Raw genomic sequence first — 13404 nt, forward strand, 5'->3', positions numbered from 1 at the left:
ACATTGTTTACAGTTTGTCTGCTCATTTTTATGGTTATACGCTCTTATTGCAGCATGATGCCAAAAAACTACCAGCACATTGTTTCCATGGTATTTGCTGTTCATGAGATCAACAAGGATACGAAGCTCTTATCCAACATCACACTAGGAATGGAGGTTTATGAAAACAATTTCAGTGTAAGGTTTGCCAGTAAGAACCTTCTTGATCACCTCTTTCTGAAAGAGGGGAATCCCCTCAACTATAACTGTGTCAGAAGGACCAAGAGGAAGCTCTTGGCTATTATTGGTGGCCTCACCTCTCCAAACGCCATCCAAATGGCCCATGTTTTGAATGCCTATAAGATTCCACAGGTAGGAGGATTTTTCAGATGACTTGCACATATTTTGGATTTCCAGCCCCATAATCCTTAGTAGGATAGCCAAAGGCAAGAAATTCTGTGCCAGGTCAAAATATCTCAAGCCTACCCCATTGTATGGAAGGAATTATGAAGAACACAGTAGGAGAATATCAAATATTGAAGAAATGGTAAATTAATTGTGATCAGAAATAATGGGGACAAGGCCTTTGAAAAATAAACAGGAAAAACATATTGGATCAAGATGGATGTTATGGGCAAGTTAAGAGTATTTTATTTGGCACAGAAACAATAAATACTACATTTTGCATCCTGGTTCTTTGGAGTGGGCATTCGTTATACAAGGTGACATACTGTATGTGGAGTTACATGACCATATCTCTGACTTTATTATTTTGCCCCCCAAGGAACATTTTTCACTTGTTGTTGTTGTTGTTTAGTCGTTAAGTCGTGTCCGACTCTCCGTGACCCCATGAACCATACTGCGCCAGGCCTTCCGGTCCTTCACTGCCTCCCTGAGTTTGCTCAGTTTCATGCTCATTGCTTCAGTGATGCTATCTAACCATCTCATCCTCTGCCGTCCTCTTCTCCTTTTGCCTTCAATCTTTCCCAGCATCAGGGTCTTTTCCAAAGAGTCCTCTCTTCGCATTAGGTGACCAAAGTATCTGAGCTTGAGCTTCATTATCGATCCTTCCAATGAGCAATCAGGGTTGATTTCCTTTAAGATTGACTGGTTTGACCTCCTAGCAGTCCAGGGGACTCTCAAGAGTCTTCTCCAGCACCACAGTTCAAAGGCATCAATTCTTCGGCGTTCCGCCTTCTTTATGGTCCAGCTCTCACAGCCATACATTACTACTGGAAAAACCATAGCTTTGACTATGCGGATCTTTGTCGGCAAGGTGACGTCTCTGCTTTTTAATATGCTATCTAGGCTTGCCATAGCTTTCCTCCCAAGGAGCAAGCGTCTTTTAATTTCATGGCTGCAGTCTCCATCTGCGGTGATCTTGGAGCCCAAATAAATGAAGTCTCTTACTGCTTCCATTTCTACCCCTTCTATTTGCCAGGAATTGATGGGTCCAGATGCCATGATCTTAGTTTTTTTAATGTTGAGTTTCAAACCAGCTTTCGCACTCTCCTCTTTCACCCTCATCAAGAGGCTCTTTAGTTCTTCTTCACTTTCTGCCATTAGGGTGGTATCGTCTGCATATCTGAGGTTGTTGATGATTCTCCCTGCAATCTTAATTCCGGCTTGTGATTCTTCCAGCCTGGCATTTCTCATGATGTACTCTGCATATAGGTTAAATAAGCAGGGTGACAGTATACAGCCTTGTCGTACACCTTTCCCTATTTTGAACCAATCGGTTGTTCCGTGACTGGTTCTAACTGTTGCTTCTTGGCCTGCATACAGATTTCTCAGGAGACAGGTAAGGTGGTCTGGTACTCCCATCTCTTTAAGAATTTGCCACAGTTTGTTGTGATCCACACAATCAAAGGCTTTTGCATAGTCAATGAAGCAGAAGTAGATATTTTTCTGGAACTCTCGTGCTTTCTCCATGATCCAGCGAATGTTGGCGATTTGATCTCTAGTTCCTCTGCCTCTTCGAAACCCAGCTTGTACATCCGGTAGTTCTCGGTTCATGTATTGCTGAAGCCTAGCTTGTAGGATTTTGAGCATAACCTTGCTAGCATGTGAAATGAGTGCAATTGTGCGATAGTTTGAGCATTCTTTGGCATTGCCCTTCTTTGGAATTGGAACGTAAACTGACCTTTTCCAATCCCGTGGCCACTGTTGCGTTTTCCAAACTTGCTGGCATATTGAGTGCAGCACTTTAACACCATCGTCTTTTAGTATTTTAAATAACTCAGCTGGAATACTGTCATCTCCACTAGCTTTGTTGTTAGCAATGCTTCCTAAGGCCCACTTGACTTCACTCTCTAGGATGTCTGGCTCAAGGTCAGCGATCACACCAGCGTGGACATCAGGGACATTAAGATCTTTCTTGTATAGTTCTTCTGTGTATTCTTGCCACCTCTTCTTAATCTCTTCTGCTTCTGTTAGGTCCCTGCCTTTTTGTCCTTTATCATGCCCATCTTTGCACTAAACGTTCCTTTCATATCTCCAATTTTCTTGAAGAGATCTCTAGTCTTCCCCATTCTATTGTTTTCCTCAATTTCTTTGCATTGTTCATTTAAGAAGGCTTTCTTATCTCTCCTTGCTATTCTCTGGAAATCTGCATTCAGTTGCTTATATCTTTCCCTTTCACCCTTGCTTTTCGCATTCCTTCTTTCCACAGCTATTTGTAAAGCCTCATCAGACAGCCATTTTGCTTTCTTGCATTTCTTTTTCTTTGGGATGGTTTTAGTTGCTGCCTCCTGTACAATGTTACGGACCTCCGTCCATAGTTCTTCAGGCACTCTGTCTACCAAATCTAATCCTCTAAATCTATTCATCACCTTCACTGTGTACTCACAAGGAATATGATCTAAGTCATACCTGAGTGGTCTAGTGGTTTTCCCTACATTCTTCAATTTAAGCCTAAATTTTGCAGTAAGAAGCTCATGATCTGAGCCACAGTCAGCTCCTGGTCTTGTTTTTGCTGTCTGTATAGAGCTTCTCCATCTTTGGCTGCAAAGTATGTAATCAATCTGGTTTCGGTATTGACCATCTGGTGATGTCCATGTGTAGAGTCGTCTCTTGTGTTGTTGGAAAAGAGTGTTTGCTATGACTAGCTTGTTCTCTTGACAGAACTCTATTAGCCTTTGCCCTGCTTCATTTTGTACTCCAATTTTTCACTTGATCTCCACCTAAACTGAAATGGGCCTTATTAGATATAATCCTAAAACTGCCCACTTCTAGATGCACTCCTAAAGAAGCATAAATAATGTTTCATTCTGAGATAGTTAGATGTGTTGTTTCGTATGACAAAATCTGTGGAGACTTTTCTTACAAGAGATACATAGTCACCATTGAGAAAGATTTTATATTTCCAGTTCATAGATGTATGCCTTAATAGTATTAACAAGGGTGGGGTGAAAACTGCTCAGAACTCATTTATTTCAGAGCCAAAGGTTCATTAGCAGCAGTGGTCAAAGAAGACCTCCTCTTGTTGCTGAAGCTGAGTTCCCACCAGTTTTAGCCAGTACATCCAGGGATCAGGAATGATGGAAACTGAAGTCCTCATTCCCAAGTTCTGACTGGGAGCACTAATTCTCAGACGTTCATAAAGTTTGATAAATGTATGGACTTGTACAAAGGTAACAATTAGCCAAACGATTTCACCCTTAGCTTCTCCTTCCAACGCTTTTCATGTTGGAGGTAAGTACACTAAAAGGAAGTTAACTATATATGCAGGTATGGTCCACTAAGATTCTACAAACTTAATAACACAGCAAGAAATATTTAGTGAAGGCTGGAATAAACCATGGTTGATGTATTGTAATGGTATATGGGAAAGACCTTGGGAGAAGGGGCAAAGAAATACTGCCTTGGAAAACATTAGATAAGATATAGCACAGCCCGCAGCTTCATATTGGGTGGGGCAACAGGCTCAGAAGGGACCATCCCTAGTTTCTCAGGCTATAAAAGAGATGATGGGGGAATTGAACTTTCGGACTTGTGAGATTCTGGTAATGTATCTTTACAATAAAGTAGAATTGGCTTATCTGGTCATGTCTCCTATCTGGCCTACCTGGTAAGGCTGACACCGATTTACAAATAGCCAGAAGGATAAGATCAGATCTTAAGAAGGAAGGAGGGACATTAAAAAAAAAACAAAAAAAATTGGAACATGAATGCAAAATCAACATCACCTACTAGGCCCTATACTTAAACATTACTTAGACGTGACACAGAGACAGAACAAACAAGAAATATCATAACATGGATGCAAAATTTCAAAGAAATAGTTACAACATAACAACGGGAAGAATTACAGACTAAATCTATAAGATTCACACCAAGTTACAATCTAAAGGAAAATTATTATAATATGTTTTATAGGTTGTATACTAATTCATCTGCAATATCTAAGATTGATAAATCATATAGCAATAAATGTTAGAAATGTTAGAGGAACATTAATTTCATCTCTGTTGGCCTTTTAAAAAAATGCAAACATACAGAAAAGAAATACATAGTACAATGCAGATAATTGTGGAATTTAAATTCAAAATGAAACTACAATTTTTTTATTAGGAATAACCTCAAAAAAATCAAGAGATATAATTTAATGAGATATATGCTTATAGCAGCAAAATTAAATTATGCTCCACATTGGAGGAAAGACAATTCTTTTTTTTTTTTAATAAAATTTTTTATTCTTTACAACAAACACAAAACATACAAACAAACAAAAACATACAAAGACATAAAAAAAAAAATCTTCCATTTTATACCGTGTGTCAACCAGTTACCAACTCGTTGGTGCCCCTTTCATAGTCTTAAATTCTCATATCATCTATTCAAAATATACTTGTATACTTATCAATTATCAATTATTAATCATTCATAGCTAGTCTATAGAATCATTTATTACAAGAAATTTTAGCTTTCAATAGGATTAGTAATACAGTTTTATCCATCGATTATATGTGTATATATATAATAATTAATATCAAATTTCTATTATAAAATTTCCTAATCCATTACATTACTATATTTTCTCATCCAATCATTAATAAAACAAAACCCGTGTCATATAAAATTGCTTATCTTCTTACTCTAATTTCAAATATCAGTTTAACTCATCTCTGCACATTCCATAATTTTCAATAACTTCCTCCTGCATAGGTACTTTTTCATTCTTCCAATTCTTAAAAGTTACAGTTCTAACCACTATCAAAACATACTTAATTCTTCACTACATGTTTCAACAAAAATATCTCTAGTTTAAAATCTATATGTTACTATATCCAACCATGTATGAATTTTAGTCTAATCTTTTAAAACATTTACAATCAAATACAATTCTTTACTATATATCTCAGTTTTACACCTTATTCAAACGCTTGCATAGTTTTAAGTTCACCCTTTTCATTCAATATCCCAATATATCTGGCTGTTTATTCCTTTTTCTATATTATTGGATAAGAGAAAGCAATAATAAATGTCCTTTCAAGCATTCTGCTTTTTGAAGCTTCTGTCAATTCCATCATTGTTGTATTCCCCTCGTTTTTTCTTTAGGCATCTGGAGTAGTTTCTTTCAATATTGTTTTACTTCTTCTTTTTATGCATTCTCTTAGTACGATTTTCCATTATAATCTTGTATAATCTTTTTCTCACCCTCAGTACCAAGAACAAGTCTGTCCCTCTTCATTTATCAGTTGATTAACCCTTTTGATTCTCAGTTTATAAGCCTCAAAATAATTCTGTTTAGTGTTTCTGATTTCTTGTGCTATTTCTTCCTTTTCCATTGATCCCGTTTTATGTTTAATTAAGTCCATTTTAGCTTTAATATCTTTTTTTTTTTTTTGCGGGAATTTCTGCAGCTCTTCTTCCAGTTTTTTATAGTCATCCTCAATAGTTTTAAGATCTTTTTCTGCATTGTGTTTCTCGTATAGTCTATTATCTTGTATAAACCTTCATTAAGTCAAAGGATTCTTTATCTTTGTTCTTGCCAAGAGAAAGAAAAAAAAGAAAAAGAAAAAGAAAAAAGAAGAAGAGGAGGGGAAAGGCTAGGTCTCTTTAAAAATCCAACTGGGGGGGGGGAATAGAGAGCAAAGCAGAGCTTCTAGCAGAAAGAAGAGCTACTGCCACTAATCAAGGCTCTTGTGACTAACTCAAACTTTCCATCTTGAATATTTTCAAAGTCGCTTTCAACTCCGCTTTCTTGTTTATAGTTATTCGGATGGCACCTGTATAAACATGCACATCCCACTATCTCTTTAGAAAGCCCAGGGTCCTTGAGCATACGTCACAATGAAAAAAAAGACACTATATCGAGCCTCTAGATGGCAGTGCAACTTTCTTTCATTTACTTTCTCTTAACTCCACTTTCCCCATTTCCAAATCAAAAAATATAAGTTTCTTTTAACAATAGAAAAATCTTAATCAAAAAAGAAGCTTGAGATAAAAGATTATTGAGTATTGAAAAGAAAAAGCCAGTCCAGTTAAAAATATATTTTTTTAAAAGAAAAACATCTTGCCAATTCCACTAAAAAGGGAAAGTTAAAAAGAAAAGATTTTTTTTCCCCTTTTTTTTTAAAGGCTCAATCTCGCCGCTTAATCCACTTTTCTTCACTTTTAAAAATCTCTTTAAGTTACTTAAGGTGTTCTCTAAGAATAGTTGAATAGTAAAGGTCCATCTCACCCGGTTGACACCCCTCTCTTTCTTCTTCCTTTGGAGCTGTCCCGGCTTTCGCAGTCATTAAATGGCTGCCTCTCCTCCGCCGGCTTCAGGAGCTTCTCCTGGGATCAATCTGGGACTTGAGGTGTCCCTGAGATCCACAGGACGCGCCCTTTGCGATCGCCATCTCTACGGGACGGCTTAGGTCCATCGGGACCATCCGGGGGGGAGATATCGGCTGCGATCCTGGGAGCCCAGGATCCCCCGCCGTATCGCCGCGACGCCAGCTCCGCCCTCCCCCGAGGAAAGACAATTCTGACAATATCTGAGTGGAAACTCAGACTTGGAGAATATACAGCAAAGGCAAAACTAAAAGTAAACTACACAATAGAAGTTAACGTAAATTTAAGCAAGAAAGTTTCCCATACATACAGATTGGTTTTTAAGGAGGTCAAAATCCCTGTAAATATTTCAAACTAGCAGATGCAAAGAAGAAGGAATGTCAGAAACTGAAAAGCTTCTTCTTTTTTCTTTTTCTCCTCTTGATTTTTTATTCCCTTTTTTGGGTTTTTTTTTCTTTTTTACTATTTCAAATTCGCTAAACTTTTTTTTCTTTTAATCACTTGTTTTCCTTTATCAACCTGTAGAAAAGCACATATATCCACACTCATGCTTATATAGATATATAGAAACATGGAAACATAGATACAGTATGTACATACATACATACATACATACATATATGTATAAGTATGTATACACCAAGTAATAACATGACGGAGGCTTTAATATCAAGTAATTTAGTTTAAGACAGAACCCTTTCTTATAAGACAAATACCTTTATGTATTCTCTTCCTCTATTTCATCACTCATTTCCAGTGTTTACTTTTGAAGAAAAACACAAATAATCATCATACTTGTAACATTAATCTCTCAAACTATAACTACTATTGATAAAATATCCACTTCTCTATATTCAATATTCTAAGGCATGTAAAGAACAGGATATTAAGGATCTATTGTACAAATATCAATGTACTGAAAATTTATATACTACAGTAAAACTGAAAAGATGGAGCAACAAATGGTCTACTTATGTGGTTTCATTAACAATATGTTAAAGGATTGGGCTAGTTCTCTATTAATACTTTATGGATACATCTTTATTCAAATGCCACTCATGTCATTACTATTTTGTATATTCTTTTTTATTATATTAGCAATGTTATATTTCTGGATGTATTTTATCATACCTTCTAGTTATACTTTACTAATAAAATGTTTAAATGTCAAAAAAACATAATCTCAAAGTAGCATCCAATACCAAAGAGAGAATGGAAAATCTTTATGTTCTTCTGGATAAAATGATGCACTTCTCAGCTGAATTTTCAATCCTTCTTTCTTCCAAATAGATTGGTTATGGCTCCTTTGACCCAGTCCTGAGTGATAAAAGGAAGTTCCCTTCCTTCTCCAGCATGGTTCCCAATGAGAATTTACAATATGAGGGGATTGTCCATTTACTGAAGCATTTTGGATGGGACTGGGTTGGCTTTTTAGTATCAGAAGATGAGAGTGGGGAAAACTTTCTTCGAAATCTCCAACCAAAGCTCTCCCAGAATGATATTTGCATTTCTTTTCTGCAATTGATCCCAGAAATGAGTAATTTGACATTATATACAGGCTCCTTTGTTGAAAAGTTAATGAAGATAATAAATGTGATCTCCCTGAAGAAAACCAATGTCTTCATTGCTTCTGGGGATGTCCAATCTATGGAGGGTTTACAGTGGACCCTTGATTCCTTTGAATTTACTTCAATGCTTCCAGCTGATCACAGGGTGTGGATCATAACATCTCAGTGGGATTTCACTGTTATTTTATTACGACGGAATCGATTCCCAGCACAAACCTTCAATGGTTCCTTATTCTTCTCACTCCATGCAAACACGGTGCCAAGATTTCAGGAGTTTCTTAACAGCATGACCCATCTTTTAAATCCCATTCCATTCATCAATCCATTCTGGCAATTTATATTTCGCTGTTCAATCCCCCCATATCACAAAGGAGCAAAACGCTGCACAGGAAAGGAAGAACTGGGGAGTCTCCCTGGTTCTGTGTTTGAAATGGCCATGTCTGGAGAGAGCTACAACATCTACAATGGGGTTTATTCTGTGGCACATGCTTTGCACACAATGCAATCAACCAGAGCAAATCCAGCTTCTCGGAGGAATTGGCATGGAGCAAATCTTGGGGAAGTTCAGCCATGGCAGGTATGTCATCGCTCCTCTGATATACATCTGTGTAAGGCCTGAAAGAGATGAGGTGGGGATAAGAATAATCCCAATTCTTATGCATTAATACAGAAATGTAGATGAGAGACCATCAAGAAATGCCACCAGTGTTTGATTATATGAAGAATTTGAAAAACAGCTTCAGATAAGGTTATCAGACAATCTTTCTGTACAATCAAATTCAAAATGTCTTCATTATAGTACAGTCAACAGAAAATTACTACATAGGAAATTAGGAATCTAGATTCAAATGAAGTTCTGCAATTTCGTAATTCAGAAGTGAGAGATATATAAAGAGCAATTCTCAAAGCCCCCTGTTATTCTTTTTGCTTTCCCCCTTGTGTGTAATGGAGTGATTGCCCCCTTCCACCTTTTCTGTAATAATTCTTGGTTTTGTTTTGTTTTTTGCAACAGTTGGAGTATCTCTTAGTTTTACTTACTTACTTAGTTTTATACTGATTATATCAGAACTGTATCTCATAGTGAGAATGTTAACGTCTCTTTTAAAAAATTCCAGGGAAGGGTAAGAAAATATTGGCTTTGATTTTATTGAAATTGGAATTGCTCTGTGCTATGTGGGCTCATGAGATGTCTGAATCAAAGCAGAATGGACTTCTGTTATCAATACAAAAACAAGTTGTTTCATTTACTTGGAGTGAGTGGCCTTTGGCTTCTCTATTTTCCTTGAAACATTGATGTGATATCTGTAAGTAATATTTAGGAGAAGAGAGATGAGGAACTCTGTCTTTAATGGTGGATAACATGTGCAATGAGACCACAATTGATTGCTCACCTTGTAGGATGTTGAAGGGATGATGAGATCACAGAAACCCCATCTGTCAGGCAATGATGGAACAGCTAAGGAGTTGAGGGAAGGAAGATGAAATGATATTATCACAGGGTATTTTTCGAACATAGCATTCGTTGCTACTTTTTCTCCAGGAACAGGAATATTTTCCCATCACCTGCTAATCTAATTTAACTTTTACAAAACTTTACTTTTCCCTTCTCCTGAATCCAGCTTCATTACTTTCTGAGAAACACCTCTTTTAATAACAGTGCTGGAGATGAAATCTTTTTTAATGAGAAGAGGGATTTTGACCTTGGATACGACATCTTCAACTTGGTCACGTTCCCCAATCAGTCCTTCCAGAGAGTCCAGATTGGAAGAATGGACTCCAAAGCTGCCAATGAGAAAAAGTTCACCATCAGTGAAAGTGCCATTGTATGGAATCACAAATTTCAGCAGGTAGGACATTTACTTAATTAAGTAGGCTATAATTTTCTGGGGAAAAGATATTCATCTTTGATGACCTGAAAATTCACAAGATGATGTTGGATATTTGAATATTTGGATTTGTCTTTATGAAAGTAAATGAAAGAATATCTTCCTCCATTCCTGCCCTAAAGAGCAGGTTAAAAGGGAATGTAGGATCTACTGTTTTCTTGTAGGTTTGAAACTTTATATTGTTTACATTTTTCTATAGATTGGGTAGAAGAGACTGTCAGGATTTTCTTTCTCATGGGAAAGGATTCATCCCGTTATCTCTACAACAATAACAAATAATATTTTGACTACAGAGATCATGTGAAAAACACCTGTTATTGTGTGTTGTGTATTGTGCTATTTACTGCCACCTATTGGCGTGTGTATGCTAGTTACCCAGTGGGGGTGGCATAGAGCTATAATACAAGGGGAGGAAAATGTTCAGCCTCTCTGAGTAGTTGTTAGTTGTTTTAGTGTTAGCCACTATGTAGGTTTTATGGGCTACGTAGTTGTAACAACGTACCAAGTAGCGTACCTCTTCTCTAAGAGTTTGTAGCTAGTGATTTTGTTAAGCTTGTGTTGCTAATAAGTCTTGGATGCTACATTAAATGAGAAGATGTGTTTTTCTTTATATTTTGTATGATATTTGCATTTTATGGAATTTTGCATTTTTATCAATAAACACCAGTTAGTATATATGTTCTGACTGGATTTCTTTGGGAAACAAGAAATGGACATTGCATTGTGTTTGCTGACATGGCTAATATTTTCCTGGAGTTTTTGCTGCGCTCTGCACAAACAGGAGTGTTTGTGATTATCACTCTGCCTGACAGAGACCACTCACCAGAGCCTACGACATCATTTACTCTGTACTCTTATGACTACAAGACAACAAATTACAATGAACATACTTTGAGGAAAACTCAGCACACATCTCAAAATACAGGATGGTTGCTGCAAAGTTGGAACACTCTCAAACAATTATGTTCTTGGGACACTTGATCTCCAAACATTTTGCACATATCTTGACTTTAGTATAACCACTCCCCTTTTAATATGCCTGTATGCAAATAAAGTGGAGCATTTCATGAGATTTGCCAACCTTTCTGATTCTTATTTCTAGGCACCTCCCCGTGCCAGATGTGTTGAGAGTTGCCACCAAGGGTACAGCAAAGTGGTTCAGGAGGGGAGACCACCTTGTTGCTACAAATGCAGCAAATGCCCTAAAGGAAGCATTTCAGTCCAAATTGGCAAGTGAAAAATTAAATTCTACAGTAGGAACTTCCAGGCTCTTAAATCTTATCTTTCTTCATCCTTTTCTAGTTTGGTGTAGTCCATAACAGAATAGTGTCATTCAAATCCATTCAAGAATCAGAATGGGATTAAGCTACAGTAGCTTTTAAAAAAAAGAAAACAAAACAAAATGAACAAAAAAAGTCTAAACAAATGCATTCTGAATATAAAGATCTTCTTTACTGTGTCGTTCCTTTCAGGAAAAATAAAGTGGGAAACGGTCTGCTAATATTATGGAAATTCGACTGAAGACTTTTGCATAATGTAAAAATTTTGCTAAAGATTAAGAAAGGTTTATTGTGGACATGTAATGGGATATGTGAACGGAGTCACTAGGAATCACATCTCTAAATTAGCTCTTGCAATAACAAGGTGTTCCTTTATTTCAGATGCAGACCAGTGTGAGAGATGCCCAGAAGATCACTATTCAAATAAGGAAAAAGACCAGTGTCTTCCCAAAAGTTTCAGCTATTTATCCTTCAGCGAACCCTTGGGAGTCGTTCTGACTTCCTTGGTTCTTTTCTTTTCTGCAACCCTCCTTTTAGTGGCAGTGACCTTCATTCTGCACTGGGACACCCCCATTGTCAAAGCCAACAACAGGAACCTCACATGGATCCTTCTTTCTTCTCTCCTCCTTTGTTTTCTCTGCTCCCTCCTGTTTATTGGTTGGCCTGGGGAAGTGACTTGTTTCCTCAGGCAAACTCTGTTTGGCACCATTTTCTCCATCTCAGTTTCCTGTGTCTTGGCCAAAACCATCACCGTAGTTCTGGCTTTCCTAGCTACCAAGCCAGGAAACCGGATGAGGAAGTGGCTAGGGAAAAGACTGGCAGGATCCGTCATTGTCCTTTGCTCCTTCATTCAAGCTCTTATCTGTGTAGTATGGTTGATCACCTCTCCTCCTTTCCCAGAGTTGGACATGCACTCCCTGACTGATAAGATTGTCGTGCAATGTAACGAAGGCTCAGATCACATGTTCTATATTGTGCTGGGCTACTTGGGGCTGCTGGCCACCATCAGTTTCACTGTGGCTTTCTTTGCTCGAAAATTGCCTGATACTTTTAATGAAGCTAAGCTGATCACCTTCAGCATGCTTGTGTTTTGCAGCATTTGGGTGTCCTTCATCCCAGCCTACCTATGCACCAAGGGAAAATACATGGTGGCTGTGGAGATCTTCTCTGTTTTGGCTTCTACTGCAGGTTTACTGGGCTGCATCTTTTTCCCCAAGTGCTACATTATGCTGTTGATCCCACATCTAAACACAAAAGAACATTTGACCAGGAGGATAGCTTAATGGTTAAACCCATCATTCTATTATTTAGCCTTTCACCTGATGACCAAAAGATCCTTAGGGGACAGTCCAAAAATTCTAGATGGCAGCCACAACCAGGCAACTGAAATCCTTCCTCTTTTTTCATGCTGTCCATGGATTATCCATGGATTAATGAAGCAGGGCTTTGATAGCTCAGTAGCAATTGTTTGCTTGACATTTTCTGAAAGCACACACACACAGAGACCATGCCACTGTTGCTGAGTAAATGTCACAGAAAGCACTCCATTCTTCCCTTACTAATGTTGAAATAAATATACTATTACATTTCTGTCACTATGATTTTATTGATATTTAACTCTAGGTGATAATACTTTATAGTTATTAGGAAAGGATCCCACTGATGATTTATTTTGTAGTAGCTAAACTGTTTCTTGATAATGAAGCTGAAGTTCAGATACTTGGGTCACCTAATGAGAAGAGAGGACTCTTTGGAAAAGACCCTGATGCTGGGAAAGATTGAAGGCAAAAGGAGAAGGGGATGGCAGAGGATGAGATGGTTAGATAGCATCACTGAAGCAATGAGCATGAAACTGAGCAAACTCAGGGAGGCAGTGAAGGACAGGAAGGCCTGGCACAATGTGGTTCA

At 37.7% G+C, this 13404-nt stretch overlaps 1 protein-coding gene across 1 annotated transcript; it reads left to right on the forward strand.

Annotated features, from left to right (window-relative positions):
* Nucleotides 1–54: 54 nt before the first annotated feature.
* LOC148215677 (vomeronasal type-2 receptor 26-like) lies at nt 55–12779 on the forward strand. Its single transcript, XM_088142369.1, has 5 exons — nt 55–351; nt 8053–8907; nt 9950–10177; nt 11319–11445; nt 11878–12779. Exons 1-5 carry the CDS (start codon nt 55–57, stop codon nt 12777–12779), a joined length of 2409 nt encoding a protein of 802 aa, XP_087998495.1.
* Nucleotides 12780–13404: the final 625 nt, after the last annotated feature.

The sequence above is a fragment of the Python bivittatus genome, unplaced genomic scaffold, assembly GCF_059951505.1.
Source record: "Python bivittatus isolate LINGU-HERP-01145 unplaced genomic scaffold, Pbiv_v1 ctg000440_np1212, whole genome shotgun sequence".
In the NCBI taxonomy this organism is placed as follows: Eukaryota; Metazoa; Chordata; class Lepidosauria; order Squamata; family Pythonidae; genus Python; species Python bivittatus.